This window comes from Pangasianodon hypophthalmus, chromosome 16 (genome assembly GCF_027358585.1).
Source record: "Pangasianodon hypophthalmus isolate fPanHyp1 chromosome 16, fPanHyp1.pri, whole genome shotgun sequence".
Lineage (NCBI taxonomy): Eukaryota > Metazoa > Chordata > Actinopteri > Siluriformes > Pangasiidae > Pangasianodon > Pangasianodon hypophthalmus.
In genome coordinates this window covers 23,753,447-23,775,186 of record NC_069725.1, presented here as the reverse complement: position 1 = coordinate 23,775,186, position 21,740 = coordinate 23,753,447, and the positions used below count along the sequence as shown (strand labels likewise).

The following is a 21,740-nucleotide window of genomic DNA, read 5'->3' as shown; positions in this document are numbered from 1 at the left end:
ACTCACAAAAAGCACAGCTTCATAAGAGGAAGATCTGTCCTTCATTCATTACTAAACTACAGAGAAATACTTTGATTTTTCCACCAGCTCTTATGCATGTAGAATACTGACCAGATAATAAAGACAGAGTTCACACAGATACCATTTGTGTGTTTTGGACACAGTAGTGTTTTCAGTCTCCCAAAACTGAATAAAACATGAAAATGATAAAATTCGACATGCAGTGTATGCGCACTGGGTGGCTGACCTATGACCTTTACATCATTTCCACCACTTTTGCTTCTTTTGGCTACTTGAACATAAAACATGCTTTCTTAGATGCAGGATCCAACATGCTGTACACAAAATCAAAAGTCGAACATAAAATGTTTTACCTAATAAAAAAGTGTGTTGCGGTGCGGATACTGTAAATCAGAAATGCGTGCACACTACAGTGATACTGTTACACGCAAAGAAAGCAACACAACAAAAATCTTCCATCTCTCTTCCATCAGCCGTAAATTTTGGGCTAGTTTCAGGTCTTTTCATGTGTTTTTTGTGGCTATGCTGGAATTTTTTGGAATTTTTTATCTCCAACCTTGCATAGAAATGTATTCAAGTATTGTGATATGATATTTTTTGCCATATTTCCCTCCCCTAGTTTAAAAGCTAACAATACCGTACTTACTGGAGGGCCGCTCTTGCCGACGTTTCCCTGGTCACCAACTTCACCCTGTGAACATAAAATATTATAAACAATAAATACATGGATAAAAAACTGTGTTATCTATCTTCTCTGACATGCTGGAAAAGCCAAGCACATGTTCCCATTTCCTGTGTGGTTGGTTCTTTCATTGCAAATGTTGTTATTATCCTGTAATGACAGCCCTGAGAGAATTCCTGAGAAGTCATAATGAACCGCAACACATTTATTATCGAATCAACCAACCACCAGTGCGAAACATTCAGTATCACCGAGCGTTATAAAACATGAAAGTGGATTTCACGCTGGTGATGGAACAAAAAAGGAAATAAAAGTCTTTACTAGTTTTTAAGAACAGCTGTGTAATCCTTCTAGTCAGATGATTGAAATCTTAGCTATGTATATTTTATTGTTTAATAAAGAAAAATTCAGTTTGGTGTGTAAGGATGTCAGACATAAAAATAATAATAATGAAAAAGGGAAATTTTTAATTTTATTTGTGTAAGTAAATTCCTGAGCTTTACCTTCGGTCCTTCAGGTCCGGGCTCACCAATATAACCTTTCCTTCCAGGCCTGCCCTGAAAAATATACAAACACACACACAATCAGAATTACAGCATGGAATCCCAGCACACACACACACACACACAGTCTTTGGACACACAAATGCACACTTACAGTGGGGCCAGGACCTCCAGGTGGACCCAAAGGGCCTTCATCTCCCTGGGAAAAAGCACATGAGGAAACGTTTCAGTAAACAATCCAATGATGAGGTGCCATAAACACTTTATTTGGGACATGAGGACATTCCTCTGGGGGAGGGGGTTGAGATGAAAAAAAAGAGAAAGAGAGAGAAAAATACAGCTGACTCTGTAAAACTATTTTATTTTATCAAAGTGAACATGCCAGGAGCAACAGCCATGCCACACAACACGCCAAAACGCTCACTCAGTTTTCCACCCAGCTGATTGTGAAACTATGTTTTTCCTAACACCTACTAACAAGCCTGAATTTGTAATCCCATAATGCACTGCTGGCCCATTATCTGATTGAAATCTTGTTAAATTTATATAAACATGACTTCAGTGTTGGAAAATATGTAGCTATGTGTTAATTGCTCATTGAGTTGAATCTATGAGAGGTGAGAATTTGATCAGTGCCAAGTGTGTGTATATGTGTGTGTGTGTATATGTGTGTGTGTGTGTGTGTGTATGTGAACCACTTATGTTTGTGATTGAAAGAAAAGAGCTGCTTGATGGTATAAACACTGGCAGAAAAATGTTTGTGAGAAAAATAAAACACAAGTTTATCACCTCTGTTCCCTTTGGCCCCAAAGGCCCTGGAGGGCCCCTCGCTCCCTGAACACCCTGCACACATGCACACACACACACACACACACACACACACACACACACCGTTGGTGTCAGAGCAGGAACAAAACACAGGATTTTTGCCTCTTCCACCTTTCAGTCCCAAAAACACACACATTCTTCAATAAAACATTGTAGGAAATTAATATCCACATGTATTTGTGACATTACAGTAGTGAAAAGAGGAGCTTTGCTATTAAAATAAAAACATAATACGTCCTTTAGACAAGATCATAAGTAAAATATTGCTGCTTAACAATCCAATGTTCTGGGAGAAAAGCCAAGTGAAGTGTGTGTTGGTCAGAAAGCGCAACAGCAGCTTTAAATTAGCAACAATAATTGTGCTTTCAACACCTGACCTGGCGAAGCTAGCTCATAAGTTTTACAATTTATAGACACTTTTATTCAGAGGTGGTAAAAGGACTTAAATTCTGGAAAACGTTGAAGTACAGCTTCAAGTTTTGACTCAAGTTAAAGCAGAAAATTTCAAACTCACATAAAGTATGAAACTAAAAGAAGAAGAAAGATTCACTAAAGAAAAAGAAGTCCGTCTCAACTATAAAATCACACCGATTTTAGTTCCTGGTGGTAAATTACTGCCTCTTTCACCATGGAACATGAGAAACCATTAGATAAGATGTTGGCTAGCATGTTTGCTAGCATGATAATAACTCAGATTATACAAACTAGCCAAATGCTAATCGCAAACTGTCACAAAGTGCATGCAGCAGCAGATAGATTACAGTGATGGGCATTGGGTCTCATTCTCACCATCACATCTGTTAAAGTTCAGATTTGTTAGGAATTTAGATTCTCCTCAAAGCCATCTGATGCCAAAAAGTCCCTTTATGACTTTACAAGTATATGATTATGGAGAAATGAAGTGATGATTGAAAATTAAGTGAATAGAAATTTTTTCTTGTGACAACTTTGAGAATTTGGAACTAAAACACCAATATTATTAATAATTATTCATCAGGCTTGTGGTAGCTCCAGATCCTGACCCGGGAACACTGGGCATGAGCTGGAAATACACCCTGGATGGGACGCACCAGTCCATCGCAGAGCGCCATTAACAAACATTATTAAATAAAAATATTTTTACATTTAATGAGCAGACAGTGTCAGAAGTCTGATTTCAGATAGTCTTAGATGAGACTCCACTCTTCTTAGATCACTGCTAATCTCTCCGTGTTTAGGAGTTTAAACTGGCATGCCGTTTCTTTACCTTTGGGCCTGGAGGGCCGTTGGGACCAGGAACCCCAATGTCTCCAGGAAATCCCTGAAAATCAAGGAACAGTGCGTACATGAAAAGACATCTGATAAACTCCGAACTCATAATCTCTGAGTCACATGACATTTTAGTCATCGAGTCATAGAATACAGGTTAATGGTGAATTATTTTTAAGGTTCTTATTCGGGTCAGTTGCTACAAATTAGGCACTTGTGTGTTGGTGAGCTGATGATGCAACCATAAGAGTCTGATTTCTACCTCTAATCTAAAGTCGTCTGATCTTATTCTTGCTTGTGGCACCTCAGTCATGAAGGAGACAACTTTCTTCTCTATCATCTCTTTATCAAAGGTAGTCTAATCTCTGTAGAAAACATCTCATCCATTTTGACTCTAACTTAACCTGAGAAGTCTGATCTCTATCTAAAACATCTCATTAACAATGAGTCTGTCTATATCATCCTCTTTGTCATGAGAAGTCTGACCCCTGTCTAAAATATCTCATTCTGATCCCTGTCTAAACTGTCTGAAGCATCTTGGTTACAAGTTGTTTCATCTCTGTCTGTAGCACTGCATGTAAAAAAAAAGTCTGATTTCTATCTAAATCAACTTAGTCATAAAGAGTCTGATCTCAGTCTGTAGTCTCAACCACAACAAGTTTGATCTCTATCTGTAGCGTCACAGGCACAAGGAGACCAATCAATCTGTAGAATTTCACCCACAAAAAGTCTGATCTTAGACACAAGGAGTCTGATCTTAGACTGTAGCACCTTGGCCACAAAAAGTCAGATCACTGTCTGTAGCATTTCAGTCACAATGAGTCTGATTATTATCTAAATCATCTGATTATCAATGAGTCTGTCAATTTAATTTAACTACAAATCTGATCTATGTCTGAAACCTTTCATCCACAGTTTCTCAGCTAAAAGTTTTTTATTTGTCTGTAGCACTGAAGCCACAAGAAGTCTAATTTCTGCCTAAAGCAACTTTGTCACAGAGTCCAAGCTCAGTCTGTAGCACCTTGACTACACCAAGTCTGATCTCTGTCTGTAGCATTACAGGCACAAAGAGACCAATCAGTCTGTAGAACTTCAACCACAAAAATTCTAATCTTTGTCTGAGGCAACTCAGCCACAAAAAGTCAGATCACTGTCTGTAGCACTTCAGCCACAAGGAGTCTGATTTCTGTGTAAAGCATCTCACGCACAATGAGTCTGATTTCCATCAAAAACATCTCATTAACAAGTCCGTCAATATCAACCACAAATCTGATCTCTGTCTAAAACATCTCATCCACAGTGAGTCTAATCTCTGTAAGTAGCATTCAGCCACCATATGTCTGATTTCTGTCTAACGCAACTCAGCCATAAGGTGTCCCATCATAAGGTGTCCCATCTGTAGCACTTTAGCCACAAAAAGAAGTACAATCTCTGTCTCAAGCAGCACATCCACAAAGAGTCTAGTCTCTATAAATCAACTGAATCCAATCTCAGTATGTACAATCTCAGCCATGAGGATCACTGTCCATAGCATCTCATCCACAGTAAGTCTGATCACTCTAAATCTGATTTCTGTCTAAAGCATTTCTATCACAAAAAGTAATCTCGGTTTGTGATGCTTTTGCCACAAAAAGTCTGATCTGTGTCTGAGGTATTTCATCCACTGTGAGTCCAATCTCTGATCTCAGTCTAAAACATGTATTCCACAGTAAGTCTGATCTCTGTCTAAAGCAAATCACCCTCAAGAATTTCAATCTCTGTCCAATCTACATCTGCAGCAACTCAGCCACAAAAAGTCTGATCACTCTCAAGAAGTCCAATCTGTCTGTAGCACCTCAACCATGAAGAATCTTTATTTAAATTCAATTTTTATTATTAATTTTTATTATTAATTCATAACTTTATTTTTAAACAACTTCAAAACAGAACAAGTTGACCTTAACTGTGACTGATCCAGACAGATGTCTGTGCTCTTAGATTAGACCTACTGTATAATATTTTTGCCTCTCCAGTACCTGTAGGCAGTACAGATGCTTTTCATTTTTCCCCTCACATTAACGTCTCAGCTAATTTGCGTCCTGAACACAGTTTAAAAAAAAAAAAAAAAAAAAAAAAAAAAAAGGGACTGGTTTCAACCCGAGTGCTGTATTGACAGAAATCCACTAGATGGCAAACTGCTTGTGTGAGACAACTCCTTCTACACGCAGACGTTAACTGATCTTCATCCAGCATCTGCAACCCAGATGGAATCATGTTTAACCAGACAGAGCCTCGAGAAAACCTTTCAATTATTAAAGAATATCCAGCCACTGATGCAAAGTTTAATCTAGACAGAGTTGCTGAACAAAGCCTTGCTGTAAAGACGTGCAGATTACTTCTTATCTACTCATGTTTCCCAAGAAAGACCAATTGGCATCAAAAACACTGTGCTAATGGAACATCAAATACAGTAACTATCATAAATGTTACTCAAGTGCCCTTAAACTGTGGTATTTGATTACCTCATGCCCCTGAGCTCTTATGCTAGCTCTACGCTAATCCCTGACAGATTAGTGACCTACAGCATCAACTTCAAGCACAAGTACCTGAGTGCTCTTGAAGGAATTTAATTTGTACCTTAATTTATGAGTTTGTTTGTATAAATGTGACCAAAGTTGTGCTATAATCTTAATGACATTTCACCACTTATTTGAGAGAGAAGTAATTAAATGACTTTAAGATACAACTCCAAACACAAGACTAGCTTCTCTGTTTGCTGCTGAACAGATAATTATGGTATAGAATTTCAAACAAGCATTCTTCAATATACACCATCATAACGAAGAACTGAGAATAACCAAGGAAACATAATGTTATTGGTCTCAAACACCAGGGTTTTTTCTCAGTTCAGGATTTGAGGAATTAAGGTAGAAACCCCACAACACTCAACAACCCCAACACTCTTACTTTTTGATCAGCTGAAGGGCAAGTCGTGTGCTTGGACTGATGCTATCAGACTTTCCTTGTTTCTACTGAGTCATGATGTAGATCAATGAGCATGTTGACAGTACTCACCTCAGGTCCAGGAGGCCCTGGTGGTCCTGGGGCACCTAGGTCACCTGTCTTCCCCTTTCAAGACAAAAAGACAAAAAGGATATATGCATAATCCAAATGCAAAGGTATACACTGATAGCAAGAGGTAGTTTGGGCTTGGTGGTGTAACTAGGTCTGATTTCCACCTTATCTCAGTATCATTTTTCAATCATCGGCAGAAGACGAATGGACTCTAACGTAAAGTAAACTATGACTTCCACAGGAGCTTGACAAGTTACGACAGAGCTCCCTCCTTTTCTAAACCATATTTAAACTGGGCACAATTACAAAATGCCAATCAGCCCCAAGCTCTGTCTTGTAAAAGGGACTCAGGGACAATAAAGCTTTACCAGGCATTTTTTCCATAGAATTGTGAGCTGTATTTAAAAAAAAAAATGGTGCACTGGAGACTAAACAGGTGTTGATAGCATGCAAAACAAGTTGTAAGCTCCAAAAGCTCTTAAAGAGAGTGCATTAACGAAGTATTTATGAGGATGCCATGGTGAAGACTGGCTAGCATACCATTGGTCCGGGTTTTCCACGTGGGCCTGGTGGTCCAGGAATACCTGCAGCCCCCTGCACAAAGAGGAACATTATGAAATATTACTAAGCACAGAGAAATGTCAGACTCAAATCTCCAAATATACAAAGTGCTGGAAATTTTCTAAGAAGACCTGAAATGTTAGCCATTGTTCGAAAGAGCTTAAAAACATTACCAAACAAAAATTTCACCATCCCACTCCCTTACCTTGTCACCCTGGTAGCCATAGTCTCCTGGTTCCCCCCGTAATCCAGGTTCTCCCTAGATCATACAGCGCCACACAGAGATTAAAGGCTAAACACAGCACAGCATTTTCACTTTCAGGGATAGAAATAACTACACTGTAACTCTGCTGCATTTGTCATTACAGTAAAATATCATCAACAACCTGACTGAGGAATTGGCGTAAGGGGTAAGTTCGTTTCCATGATTGAAATGCAGAGCATCAAGAAATAATCTGGTACGAAATTAGCACTGCGGTTACAGTCAGGAAGTAATGGTGCTAGCATAAATTCCTGTTTAAATTCCTGAGCTGTTATATATACTCTTGCTTAGGGATGCATCAATACCAGACTGAGTACGAGTATGTGTTTTTCGGTACTTGTAGATACTGAAATGAGTATGATATTTTCACAGTTTGCAGTCTGCTTTGCTTTTATTGAGAAATATATCCAGATTGCTGTCATTTTGTGTTGTCTGTTCATTGGCATATCCAATGTACACTAGATGTACATCACATAGTATCACCTCTGTTGGTATCTGAGCATTTTTAATGAGTAGGAGGAAATGAGCATGGTCTTGGACCCGATACCCAATAAGTGTCAGTATCGATACATCCCTACTTCTGTAGCTACAACTAAAACCCCAATTGGCCATAATTAGCACAAGAGCTACACTTTTAACATTTATGGATCACTGCAATAATAGAAATATTTAGATCACCTTATCACCTTTCAATCCAGGTGGTCCCACACCTCCAGGCAGGCCCTGCCAATGACAGAAGAGGTGGAGGAGAGGTTTTCAGTGTCCACCAGAGAAGTACACAGGGACTGGAACAACATGGCTAAATGATTGGTCATTACCTGAGGTCCAACAATGCCAGGTAGTCCGCGACGTCCCTCAGGCCCAGGGTTGCCCTGAAAACAAGAAAACATTGGTGACAAAAAGCTCTAATGCTTCGCATTGCAGAGCAGAATATCCAGAATGAAGGAAGCGCTAATTTTAGCATGATTGTACAGGAATAAGATTTATAATACTTTCCAACCAAACTGTAAAGTACTGCATAAAAAAGAAATGAGAGGCTGGATTGGGTGGTGTAATATTTTGCATTAGTTAATTAGGTAGAATTAACTTCCACAGGTTACAAAGTAAGCAAATAAAGTCCCAGTGCACAAAACTCTCGCCAATACTGCTCTTCACCAGTGTTTCCTGATTCTCACCACAATATTGCTAACCACACTGAAAATGCTGAGACACAGCAAATTTTCACAGAGTGGATGACTTTTTTTTCCATTGCCAGTCCTCCGTCCTCTGGTCACACATTTCACAAGGACAAATGCAAACTCTTTCATCCTCCCACATTGGTAGTGTTGTGCAATTTAAGACTAAGTTACCAGATAGAAAATAGCTGATCTTTTCCAGCTAGTGCTTTTTCTGAAAAAAAAAAATGAATGCCTAATGTGAAAACACCCTCCAGTAGGTGCTTCTAAAGAAGATCAGTTGTGTTAGACTAGGGTTGAAACTAAACTCTGAAAGAGCAGAAAATCTTCAGGAGCAGGGTTAAGCACCTCGGGCTTACTTAATGTGACAGACACCAGATGACAGGCTAATGAGGAAAATCTGAATCCATCCTTTTTTCCATATTATGACAACTATTCTGACACAAATTTCCTCCAGGTCTCAAACAGTACATTCCAAGTTGTCAACACTTTTAGGCAAAGACTGTGTAGATCTGTGGAAAGTCTCTTGAGATCTCTATTACACATCCAATTCTAAAATCACTGCAAGGCTCAGAGAACGTACATTAAACGACAAGCAAGCAGGGTGGTAATGTTTTTGCTTCCACATACACAGTGCTGTACGATTATCTAGACAAGCAGTATTTAAGTGAAATTTGTGAAGATACAGGCACATAAAAATGACTACCATGGTATGTATGTGATTGGTTAAGCTGCAACAGTTGATCTGCTACAGAAGCTGTGATGGTTCATGTTTAGAAATCTAGTCACAGAACTATGGACTTTTTTACATTTACTGATATACTCTCCTGCAGCATTTTTTTCTGCTGAAATACTTTGCATCCAGACCCAGCTGATGACCCTTGATCTAGCATATTTGTTTTAAAACCTTTTATTTATTTTAAACCTGATTAAACCCTGGATAATGGAATATTACTTTTCAGGTTTACACATTGGGGCCACTTTGTGATTAATATACTCTCCAGTGCCCCTTGATTAGCATTAGCAGAGACTGAGGCTGTACATCCACAAATGGCAATCTGATCAGCCATGACACTGATTACTTCCATGTAGGGTTAGATGTTTGCTGGTGCTGAAGGTTGGCCTGGTTCTTATTATGGGAAACGTCATAGAAACAGACCATGATAATAAAGCACTAACCAAATGCAGCAGTGTTCATTCAAGTAAAAACCTATATGGCTTTCTGGACTCATTAGAACCAGCTTCTTCATCTGATCCTAATTCCATACACACACTGACCGTCCCACGCTTTAATGCATGAATAATCTCTGCAATTTTTCCTGCACAGTGTCTCATATCGAACAAATAGTTATCTCCCATGACTCAGAATCACCATCCTCAGCAAGGAAGCACATACTGAGCAAGTGACAGCTGGTCTATTAACATTGGCATCCCTCATAGAATCCTCAGCCCACCACCATTAAGGACATGTGGCATGAGTGCAGGACACGCAGTGCATCTGGAGCAGCTAAAACCATAGGAATTGCACAGAAGGCGAATGGGAGGCCCTAATGGCTTGGTGGGATGAAGACAAATCGCGTGCACTTCATAAAAGTGCTATGTCTCTTTCAACTGACAGTCTGCTTTAAAAACAGTAAAGAGCTATGCAGAGAGAAAAGAAAGCAGGGGCTGTAACATGAGCTTACCCTCACAAATTCTTCCAGAAATAGCTTGATCTAGAACTGACTGCAGGAAGAGGAAGACAAGGTATAGGAGCCTACTAATGGTTATGTGACACTAAAGAAACTGGCAAAGAAAGGGTCTTAATATTTCAGAGCCTGCCAATGACCACAAAGTATATCTAACTTGTATTCCACATCCTTTTGAGCTCTTATCCAGTGGTGCTTAGAGTCAAATGGGTTTCCCCTCAATGGTCACAGCTCTCAGTGAAAAGTCTAGGAATTTCTCTACATTGGTTTAACCATATTTTTAGCTCAGCCTACCCTAACCATAACCCAACCCTACAGCAAGGTTAACACTAGGCAAACACTAACACTGCCCTAACTGTACCCTTATGTCCCATACAACGAAGCTAACCAAAGATAAAGCCTAACCCTATCCTAACCTCACCCTAACTCTAGCCAAAACTCAACCCTAGCATAACCCAAGGCTAACCTACCACTACGCCAACATTAACTAAAACTTATCCGTAGGCCAACCCTAACCTTAGCTAAACCCTACATTAAACACTGCCAAACCTTAACCCTAGTCCAATTGGTTAGGACATTTGAATTAGTCATTTGGTTGCATGAACGTGTTGAAGAGCTTATGAGGGATCACTGACACTGGAGATATTTATGTACCCAAATCCTCCCAGGCTGACAGCGCTGTTGAAAAATAGAGGGGATAATGGAATGGCCAGTAACCTGAGAAACAAGTGCAGCGCAAGCCAAGTATTATTTAAAGATACAATTTTATGATAAAGTAATGCAAAAACCAACAGAAAGCATCTTAGTAAAATGGTGGACCACCACAGAAAATTTTCAAGGCACCTTGGCATTGATTATACAAATGTCTGGAACCATAAGGAGAGAATGGATCACTTTTCTTTCAAAAGACATTCACTCTTGGAGTTTTCATGTTGGTGGTGGAAAGCATAAAACTGAAGCATGAAGATGATCAGTCTAACGTGGTGACAATTCCATCTAAGGGGACAAGTGGATCCAAAACATGCCAGCAAAAATGAATAATAAATAAATAAATAATCACGTCTGTATGTGGACTTAAATAGAAAGCTTATGGTTAGACAACATGGACGAGCAAGCACACAAGGGAAATGGAAAAGCAAAGCAACTCCATCTGTTGGAATGCCATTGAACTGTACATCTGAACCTCATAATAAAGTGCCTGTGACTGAAAAAGGCACATTGTTACAAGTAAATCACTGTGGTGTGAAAAATAACAATAAAATAAATATTCTCTCTGGAAGTGATCAAACCCTGACCATGTTCCACACTGTGACTGAACTACAGCACCTGAAATTACATCATTGATCACATCCGATAGAGATGTAATCAAATACGGATCCAAGGAACTGTCAGAATTCACACACCATGCTGACACTGCTGACTTTTCTACATCTGGGTTTTTTTCCCCCAGAGTTTCTGAGAGAAAAAAAAACACACCCAGACCACATACCACTTCATGTTAAAATCCAGATACAGATACAGATACATTTTATATCCAAGGATTCGTGCAGCTGCATGGGATTAACATACAGTACAGTATAGCTGAGGTAAAAAAAAAACATATTTCAGTGGAATTCTGTGGTGTTCAGAGGGAAAATAAAACACCTGTAGATACGGAAATCCAGTTTGTAAGAGCAGCCACACATATGGCTTCAGTGTTAAAGTTGTGGGGATCATCAATGATAGATCAACAATGAAGATCACCTGTAAGAGTTCCAGACCCTGTGCAACTGACGAGAGGGATTCTCTACCTGGCTCGGGTGAATGACCTCAGGACCTTTTCCAGAGAATGCAGCTCCATTCTTATACGTCTGATGATATATAGCACTCACGCTAATCCTTATGGCTCACAGCCATGCTCTGTCTAACGCTGTTATAGGAAAATAATCAACAACAAGAAGCACTGACACTGAAGACTTCCATAAATGTTCTTACAGAAAACGTCACCATATCAATGACTACACGTGTTTTTTTAATCCATTTATGTGGAGCGTTTGCTGTATAAGTCCCTGTGAATGAGCTGTTACTATGGAAACGATAACATATTAGAACGAGTGCATTAATATAAACCTGTGATTAAGCTGCTGTTATAGAAAACTAATCAATCAATCAAAATACAGAATTCAAATATGACACATAACAAATGTTCTGCCGTATCTCTCCACATCATCGACCAGCCAAACGATGTTTAAACACTGACTTTTGCCCACGTCAGTATAGTGCGTTAAACGCCGCTAATCTGTTCTTAGCAACAGATCCCGGGAGCGATGGAAGAACAGTGTTCTTCACACTGAGAACAAATGAACATACCCCTAATTCTGACTTATCTCCCTTTGTGAAGGCAAAAAGCTTCTGAGGCACTGAATCAAAGCCAGCATTACTGAACCATCACAGTGAAAGGTTTTCTTCTGTGATATACAAAGAACTGGGATGAGATTTTATCAAAAGCAGTGATGTTAAATGTTTTCTAATCCCAGCTTTCCCATAATTGAGCTATAAACTATATCGTATGCATGAGGATTACATAATAACAGACACTTCACTGAGACATGTGTATGCAGATGACACTCACTCTGAGGCCTGGGAAGCCACCGGTGCCAGTTGCTCCAACAGGCCCCTGTGAAAAAACACAGATATTGTTCTTAAGCCATAATATAAACCACACTGAAGAGAGAGAGAGCAGAGATGACCTTTGGGTTCAAATTCATGGCTACTGGTTTGTTTCACAAGACATTTTTCACTGATGAGCGCAAAACGTGGCAAAACACTAGCTTGTTAAGGAATTGCTCAGGTAAACTCTAATAAGTGTGTAGAGCTCATATCATCATATTCATAACTCTAGTATTATGGAACATAAAAATTGTACCTGATTCCCGTCAGGCCCAGGTGGACCCCTTTCCCCAACGTCTCCAATCACGCCCTGAGAAAACACACACACACACACACACACACACACACACACACCAGACCTCAACAAACTAAACATCTCTTTGCAGAAAGCTTCACTATATGAATAATTATGTAGAGCGCCCTCCATACAAGTCCCTGTGAATGAGCTGTTTCCATAGAAACGGCCGATCAGAATCCAGACTTTAACACTGCTGTGGTTTATATGCTGTTACTTGCTATGTAACAAATTGAATGTGCTTCAGAAGCAGAAGCAGAAAAAAAATCCACTTGAGATAAGAAATCTCATTTTTTCTGCAGAAAACTGCGCTCACACACAGATCAGAGGGTGAAAGTGTTTCTCAGATCTGAGAGATCCTTTGAACATCTTCCACCCTGCTTTCATCCAGTCAGGGGAGGCTGTGATTAGGTCGACTTACTCATAGACGCTGGGAGTCGTGCCCACTTGGCAACGTCGCTCTAGTGCCACTTTTTTTTAATGTAATACGTTTTTTACAAGGCCAAAATGGCCGGCAGAAACGTTCCCTCGCTGCTTGTAGCTACTGTGGACATGCTTTAAAGTTATACAATTATAATAAGCATGATCATTTATAAAGCAGATTATATATTACATAACCGTAGTGAATGAAGTGCTGGCCATCACTATCTGAGGGAATTCAATTTCTGATTCACGTAAACACTTTCCTTCCCCTACATCACTGTTTAAAAGCATAAACTAATAGTACAGTTACATTAGCGGCTTCATAACTAGCATTAATCTACTCCAGATATATACCAAATTCACAATTCATGGCATTTCATGTATTCTGCTCCCAACAGAGTGCACCGTTTATACTTTCCAGTGCATTATGGGATTTAATTGGTGCCCTAGGCATTCTCTTTTATGCAAAATGTTGTGTGACGGATCTTATATAATTGAACACTATGTATAGAACTTCTTTAAATAGATATTCTTGACTATGCTTTTGGATGCAATTCCTGATTTTTCACACAGACCTAGTTAAAAATAGAAAAACTTTATTTTCTACAAAATTCAGGCCAACGGTGGACTTTTCTTTCATCCTGAACAAGCCAACTGATAACATTAAGTAGCAAAATACCTTTAAAAACTACACGATTTAATTTCAGCAAACTGCAAAGAATTGGAAAGTTGGTTTTTTCTTTGGTAACCAGTGTGACGAATTCCCCCGCTGCAGTGAGCACTGCTTTCACATTATGCTTTGAGTTTATGTCATGTGGTTTTGTTTTGATTCTAGTCTTGACTCCGCCCCCTGCCCTGTCATTGGTGTGTTTCAGTTTGTTGTTTCACTGTGTTCAGTGTTCAGGTTGAAGCCCATTATCAGTCTGTCTGTTTTTGTAACTTTAAATTTGAGCCTTTAAATATTTAAGTAACTTTAAATATTGGCGATGATTATTGGATTTGTCCTGTTAAATTCATATTTTTCAGGAAAACATTTTTAAATCTGAAAATTATTGAATGATCATAATTTTACTTGCCTTTAATAGCAATTATTATACTTTTCCCTTCATCTGCGTTCTTCTATTCGTAGTCATGCAGATAACTCCCTGCACTGTTAAAATTTCATTTTAATCAGTTCTGTGGTTGTGTAATTTTTCCCCACATTTCCCCCCAGTTTTACTGATGAATTTAAGAGAGAACCTTATTCTACCTGTACAGCAATCCGGTATCGCAATCCTCCAGCTCTTATCTTACATAATTCTAGTCCTTATTCTATATATTTGGGGTTGGTGCAGTGTTTTTGCTAGTAAACTCCAGTCTACTGGTGATTTCACTCCTTTCTGCTTCCTGACTATTCTCTAGCTGTAAAATAAACCTTCACTTCATTTACAGATAACACACCTCCTTTAAACACTGAATTTTCAACACTGATTATAGAACTGTATAATGCAGAAGAGCAATATATTGTACTTTTACACTTCCTCTGCAACTTGATTGAATTTGAAATTTGATTTCTCATATACACCACTATTTATGAAAGGTGCAGGTTGTATATTCGTTTACGTTCTCAGGTAACATGTGAGAACCTTTTACCTGTCTTCCTTTGGGTCCGTTCTTCCCCACAGGTCCTGGTATCCCCTGCAAAAAAGAGTGAGAGTTTATTAATATGTCCAATTCAAAAATATTTAACAAAATTAACCTCCTTTAATCAAGCCCATAACATTTGACTGTTTTAAACAGACATCATCATGCAGACTGAGCTTTTGTTTTCTGAAATTATTGCACTCATGCTTAGTATTAGTGTCCCGCTGCCTGCATGTCATTAAACATTACACATTAGCAATAAAACTAAACCATTTTAAACATGTACCATATGGACAGACTGAGAAAAACAATAAAAACTTCCAAAGGCGCTAAATGGTGGTGAGGTTCAAATGGGACGCCTCTAAGCACTAGAGAAACCGCAAGTCAACAAAAGCGTTGTGTGAAGCAACCAAACCTCACAATTCTGCATGAAAAATCAACAAATAAATCATTAAATTAGCTTCTACACAGAATTTATCTATAGCCAGATGGGTTTTACCAAATCTACTCAAAAATATTTTTGGAAAACTACGTAGATTGTCTCTGAATTATTATTTTTGTTTTTTTGCCCTATAACTTGTGACTTTCAGAGTGCTTTCAGAACAGAGACACTGTATATATACTGTATGTTCTCTATATATTTTTTCTCTTTGGTTCCTCACTGCACATTATTAAATAAATCAAAAAGAAAAAAAAAACCTCGGCTGCGGGGCACGTAGGAATGAAAACACACTCACTCAAATTCATTCGTTTCATTCATTGGTCAGAATTTATTAAAGAATGACACATTCTACTTTTTATCCATTTATAGTTACATTTAATGTTGTGGAACAGCCATGAAAAAAGTTCCTGTTCTCACATTCGTTATATTACAGCTTTATCTCTGACTCTTACAAAGCATGAACAATGTTTGTAACTTTTTATTTTACTGAGAATAAAATTAGACAGAACTGGAGAAGTCTAATGTGGATCACTCTGTATGTTACTCTAACTCTGGCACATTTGCAGTTTATATAATTACTGCTGAATCGCCTTTACGGCAGGAAACTCGTGGATCATCACTGGTCCATAATCATAGCAATTGCATAGCGACCTGTCATTTAAAACCCTGGCCCCGCCCACTTTAAGATTCATGACACTTACTCTTTCTCCCTGTATGCCCGGTGCTCCTGGTGCTCCTGGGGGTCCGATAAAACCCTTAATATGAGCAAGAGACAAGGAAATAAACACATTAGCATTGGATCAAGGCCTAAATATAAAAGAAGCACTATGTAAAATCTTATAAACGTATATTAACAGAAGATATTAATATTTCCGCTCATTAATTCTAAAATATTCTTTTCGGCTCCTTCTTGGCGTGTAGGATGAGCTCATGACCTGAGAACACCTGGTACACTCCGACACACACAATATTCTGTCAATGATAAAGAGCTGCCTGAGGGATTCTGGGATGTACTCCCTCATTAGTTTGCATATGTGAAGGCCTAGGAGTGTGTGCTACTGTGCCTCAAATATTTCCTTCTTTTTTTTTTATCAGTATAACATTATTTACAGTGTTACCCAAAAGAAAACCGAGATTCGGGAAAACGATGTAGATCATACACAACCTATAAAATGGGACACAATCAGGCTGCTAGTCTGATGTAACTAAATACAACTACATTATTCAGAATGTGTTCTAAAGATAAGAAAAGGAGGCGTGCTTTTATTTTTAGAAAGCTAGACAGTAAGGTTTACAGAGCGTCTGGTTGAGACTGGAGGTGTGCATCAGGACTGAGATCCTGCAGGACGCAACAAAAAAGCTGCATGAGATGATTTTCCTTGCATGTGGGCTGCAGTCAGATACAAACAAAGACTCACGATGCATTTACAGCATCCTTAAACATTCCACTGTGGAGTAAATGACTAATTACTTTGCATAATTCTAGTTTGGTTATTTTAGTGTATTTTGGGAAACAGAACCAGTTAAATTCATTAGAAAATATTGCGGGCAGGTACAAAAAAAAAAAAAATAAGTTAGCATGCGGAACCCCTTCTGGTTTAGGCCACGCCCACTTCAGCGTTAAATCAGAATAGAGATAAGGATATTTGGAGCATCTGAACAGACACAGACACAAATAATGGCATTCTGTCACACAGCAAATAAATACACTATATTGCCAAAAGTTTGTGCACCCCTGACCACCACACCCATATGTGCTTGTTAAACATCCCGTTCCAGATTTATTCCCCCTTTGCTGTTATAATGAGCTCCACTCTTCCGGGAAGCTTTCCACTAGATGTTGGAGCGTGGCTGTGGAGATTTGTGTTCATTCAGCTACAAGAGCATTAGTGAGGTCAGGCGCTGATGTTGGGCGAGGAGGCCTGGGGTGCAGAAAGTGTTCAGTGGGGTTGAGGTCAGGGCCGTAGAGTGTATATATTCTGACATTTTTTTCAATTTTATACACACAAAAAAAAAACACAGAGAGAAAGGTTGTGCTCACATTGACACCTTTAGGGCCTGGGTTTCCCTCTGGGCCTGCCAGTCCCTGAAAGAGAACACACATCAATATCACACACAAACACACACACAGTTAATTACACTCAGCATGGTGAAACTCAGCACAATTCAGTGCTTCAGTGTCTTTGATCGAGTGTTCTCTTTGTAAACGCTAATTAATTTTTAATAGGTGGAGTTACCTAAAGTTACAGCTTTACCTCTGACTGTTACAGGAGATAAATAAATATCTCCTCACAGAAAACTTCAATAATAATAATAATAATAATAATAATAATAATAATAACAAAACATGTCCCTCTGTTAAATGACACATTTTTATTATTAATCTTAAACTATGTGGTGTGTCCGCTGTATAAAAAATCCCTGTGAACGAGCTGTTACTATAGAACACGAGCATTACTATAAACCTGCTGTTAAGGAAAATGAATCCAATCAGAATCAAGAACACTTTGTCTACTGATTGACTGTATTAAAGGATCCTGTCCTGGATTCCTTTCCTTTACACATTAGTCCCTTCCCAAGGTGGAATTCTGGGTATATAGTTTCTCTTTAGTGGATCTTGGTCACTGCACCTGCCTGCCAGGGTAACCTGCCGCCCCGACCATGCCCGGCAATCCTGGCAAACCCTGCGGAGAGAGGGATAGAAACAGAGATGGAGAGAGAAGGGGAATGTGAGAACACAGCCATGCCAGTGGAGGAATAGAACAGCTATTGTTCTCGACGGCACCCTGGTCCGCTGGCCGGCCGAGTTCTCCTCACCCCAGCTCTGGCTGTGGCCCAGGATGAAGTCCTTCAAGCCTGACTCTGCTTCAGGTTGAGTAACTTCCCTCACACACTATTCCCTTTTCTAACTGATGCTTGGTTGAAGGTAAAAAATGTTTGGAGTTTATTTGTACAAAGTGGTGGTGTGAGGTGTTTTTCAGAGGGTTTGTTTGACAAACTTAGGGCTCTTTAATGCTGTAATGTCGCTTCATCAGACTGAGTGAGAATGCAACGGCTTCTCGATCAGTAGAAGAAACAAAAGGTTCTCGGTAATCTCTCCGCTGTTCTCCATATTTAACTACTGTCGGGTTTGTTTCGATTCGGCGGGGGTGTGGTATATCTCTAATGTTGTGTAAAACATCAAACAGTTCAACACATCATCACTCTGACTTCCTGTTTCAGATGGAAATATGTCAACAAACGGAATCACATCAGAGCTAAGAAGCAGTTTGTCCATGGAGACTTTTAAAAACTGTCTCAATCGAGAGCTAAATGAAATGGAGCGATGTAGCTGAGGTTGAGGAACTATCACAGTCAGAATTCACACAACATGCTGACACTGCTGACAAGTGGTAAGATTTATATTTAATTAAAAAAAAGAAAAAAAAAAACAAATAAAAATTGTCTGATTTAGGCCACATCCACTTTGGATTTAAATCCAAATACAGATACAGATAGTGTCATTGCATTACACCCTAATGTCTATATTAGAGTAAGGCAAGATTGAAAAAAAAATAATTCCACTGTGAATATTTCTGCATACAGGCTGCATACCTGTTCTCCTGCCTGACCCGGTGGTCCTGGATAGCCTTTGGGACCCTGTGAGAAAAAGAGAACCAAAGCAAATGATGAGAAATGGAAAAGAAGAGAGAGACTAAGAGAGAGAGAGAGAGAGAATGAGAGATCACCTTGTTCTCATTCCTCTCATGTGTTCTCTTTTCCCAGTCCAGCCACATTTTTGGGGATTTTGTTGCCTTAGGTTCCCAACAACCCCCCTCCCTTAGATAAGGCTAATACCCTTTAAGAATTCTCTCCAAACTGTCAAAAGCTTTCAAGCCTTTCCCCTTCAGAGAGCTACACCTAGCATTACACACAGGAGACAAGTCACAACAGCGAAAGAGACGGAGGTCAAAAGAACATGCGGCAGAACCGTGCTGCCTCGTTCTGCTCGGGATGAGGTTGGTACTGCTGGGGTTTTTTTCTTGTTTCTATCGTAACACAAAATATTCCCAATAAAATGTGGGTTCTCCAGTTTTCCCACTAGATTATTACTGATCACGCTGTTGTTCAAAATAAAATCTCGTCTCAATTCTACAGCAGACTGTGTGATAATGTGTTCTCCTTTTCAGACTACACAATGAAGATCCTCTAACCAACGTTGTTGATGTTTAATGATAAAAAAATTCTTAAGCATCAAACGACGCTGCTTACGTCATCAATCACCATGATCCGGAAATCAGCTTGTGCAGAAAACAGAGATGTTTCTGTAAGCGAGCCTGACATATGGAGATAGGGAGATTTTTTTCTGTCCATTAGCATGTTTCAGTTATGTTTCCTCATCACCACTAGCGTATCTGTAGCTGTCCCGTGAGTTTGGTGTCCTCCTATTGGTGGATTTTAAACAAGCGATGTAGCAGCACTGAGATTTTAATCAGAAATCTCTCACAATGTTGTCAGTGGTCTTTGGTCTCAGTGGTCCTAAATCATTACATCATTCATAACCAAAGAATTCTTTTACAACGTGTGATTTTTGTCTTCAACAGCAATATCAGGCTTTGTAAATCCAGCGTAAATCACTTTGTCCAACTAATAAAGCCCTTAATTAGTAGCACGCTTATAATCTGAGCTGGCTTGTGATAGTCGTTAGGTGTTGTTGCACTTTAAAATGCAGAGGAATGGGGAATTCAGAGAGCGTTGGAAGATTCTGGCCTTTCACCCTGAACCCTGACAACACGGTGATGCTTCAGGGTTATTTATGCCTAACAGAGGTCGGGTATGCGGGACTATTTCTGCTCATGGTCATCTGGAGAGATGCGCCTGTAGCCACAGTGCTTAACCTCACATTTAAGATGAAAGGATCAATGACTATGGTTGCAAGTTGGGTAATAATCGATAAAAACGTACATCAACCACGGATTACTGCAGTCAGCTGCAATATTTATAGCTGACACATAAGACTCTCAAAGGTATGAAGTATATCAGAAAGCCATATGGTTTGGTGGAAAAGGGCGATCTTATTTCAGAGAGAATCGGAGTTAAAAGTGAGGCAAAATTCATCGAGGATTCTTGGTGGACCAATATGTCACGTCATAAGCGATCCACCAGAAATCGCTTTTCATCTCCAAACAGCTGTCATCCTACCATCTATTCTCCTAAATCCTCTTCAGATGTGGAGATGTGGGGGTGGAACAGGGGGCTAAAGGGCAATTCTGCAAGGGTCCATCATCATACTCTCCTAGCTATTTTTTCAAGATTTGAAATTAAACAAACTGAAAAAGCTCCCCTTTGGGAATTTATTAAAGAAATAGTCATGCGTGATTCAGCCACAGGATACAGGAGTTGTAGCTAAAATAACATTTCCTTATCATAGCGCTGTTGAATTCTGCATTCTGATTGGTCAGAAGGTGTTGATTAATTTACTATAACAGCAGCTCTGACAGTAGTGCAGCTACAAATCAGGTTCAGGTTTATATTAATGCACTCTTTCTGATATGTTATCATTTCTATAGTAACAGCTCAGTCACATAAACAGATTTTTAAAAAATGTTGAAATCTTTGTTTTTTAGCATGTATGGAAGGAGTCTCCAGTGTCAGCACTTTGTAACAGTCAGAGGTAAAGCTGTAACAAAGTTTTCAGGACAGAGGAGCTTACACTGTTGTTTCTTGATAACGTGACAAGCTGCAATTTTTTTCTTATTAACGTCAAGATAGAGCTAAGAGAGACTAGTGATGTTCCTGAATTAATGACGTTCCCCAACATTAAGTCTAGCTGTAAATATATAAAAATAAATGGCATGTTGTTCTTTCATAAATAAAAAGAATTAATATTTGGCATATTGCTGTGGTATAAGAGAAATAAAATAATTTGTAGGAAAATGATCAACCTGGAAACAGTAACCCCACTTCACATCTCTCCACACTGGTGTTGGATATTTTCCTAAAACAGTACATTCCGAGTGTTCATGATAGTAATAATAAATGACAGATTCTTTCCTCGTCCTCCAGGAAACTCCTAAATCTTTTAAAAGCAACCCGTATTATTAGGATGTTCTTTGCTTACAGACAGAACTATGCTTTTGTTGCTATCGTTCATCTCTGATTCCGTCTCTCGCTCTTTAAAGCCGTCCTGTCAGAAGGTTGCTGTTAAAAGATGACCTCTGATTTTGTGAGGCTCTTGACAGGAACTTCATGCCAGCGTGTAACTCTATCCTGCTGAGAGATGCCAAGCAGCACTGATGGAAGGTGT

The 21,740-nt window shown here is 39.2% G+C and overlaps 1 protein-coding gene across 1 annotated transcript in view; it reads right to left on the bottom strand.

Moving 5' to 3' along the window:
* Positions 1–21,740, bottom strand: part of LOC113530587 (collagen alpha-1(XXIV) chain) — a 97,783-nt gene that overhangs the window by 36,575 nt on the left and 39,468 nt on the right. Inside the window, exons 9-25 of the mRNA XM_053240588.1 lie at positions 19,049–19,093; positions 18,085–18,138; positions 17,496–17,540; positions 16,156–16,209; positions 15,022–15,066; positions 12,928–12,981; positions 12,634–12,678; positions 7,978–8,031; positions 7,838–7,882; positions 7,103–7,156; positions 6,877–6,930; positions 6,337–6,390; positions 3,281–3,334; positions 1,996–2,049; positions 1,361–1,405; positions 1,207–1,260; positions 668–712 (exon numbers count right to left, since the gene is read on the bottom strand). Of these exons, the coding sequence (XP_053096563.1) occupies positions 668–712; positions 1,207–1,260; positions 1,361–1,405; positions 1,996–2,049; positions 3,281–3,334; positions 6,337–6,390; positions 6,877–6,930; positions 7,103–7,156; positions 7,838–7,882; positions 7,978–8,031; positions 12,634–12,678; positions 12,928–12,981; positions 15,022–15,066; positions 16,156–16,209; positions 17,496–17,540; positions 18,085–18,138; positions 19,049–19,093 (855 nt within the window). The remainder of the gene's footprint in view (positions 1–667; positions 713–1,206; positions 1,261–1,360; positions 1,406–1,995; positions 2,050–3,280; positions 3,335–6,336; positions 6,391–6,876; positions 6,931–7,102; positions 7,157–7,837; positions 7,883–7,977; positions 8,032–12,633; positions 12,679–12,927; positions 12,982–15,021; positions 15,067–16,155; positions 16,210–17,495; positions 17,541–18,084; positions 18,139–19,048; positions 19,094–21,740) is intronic.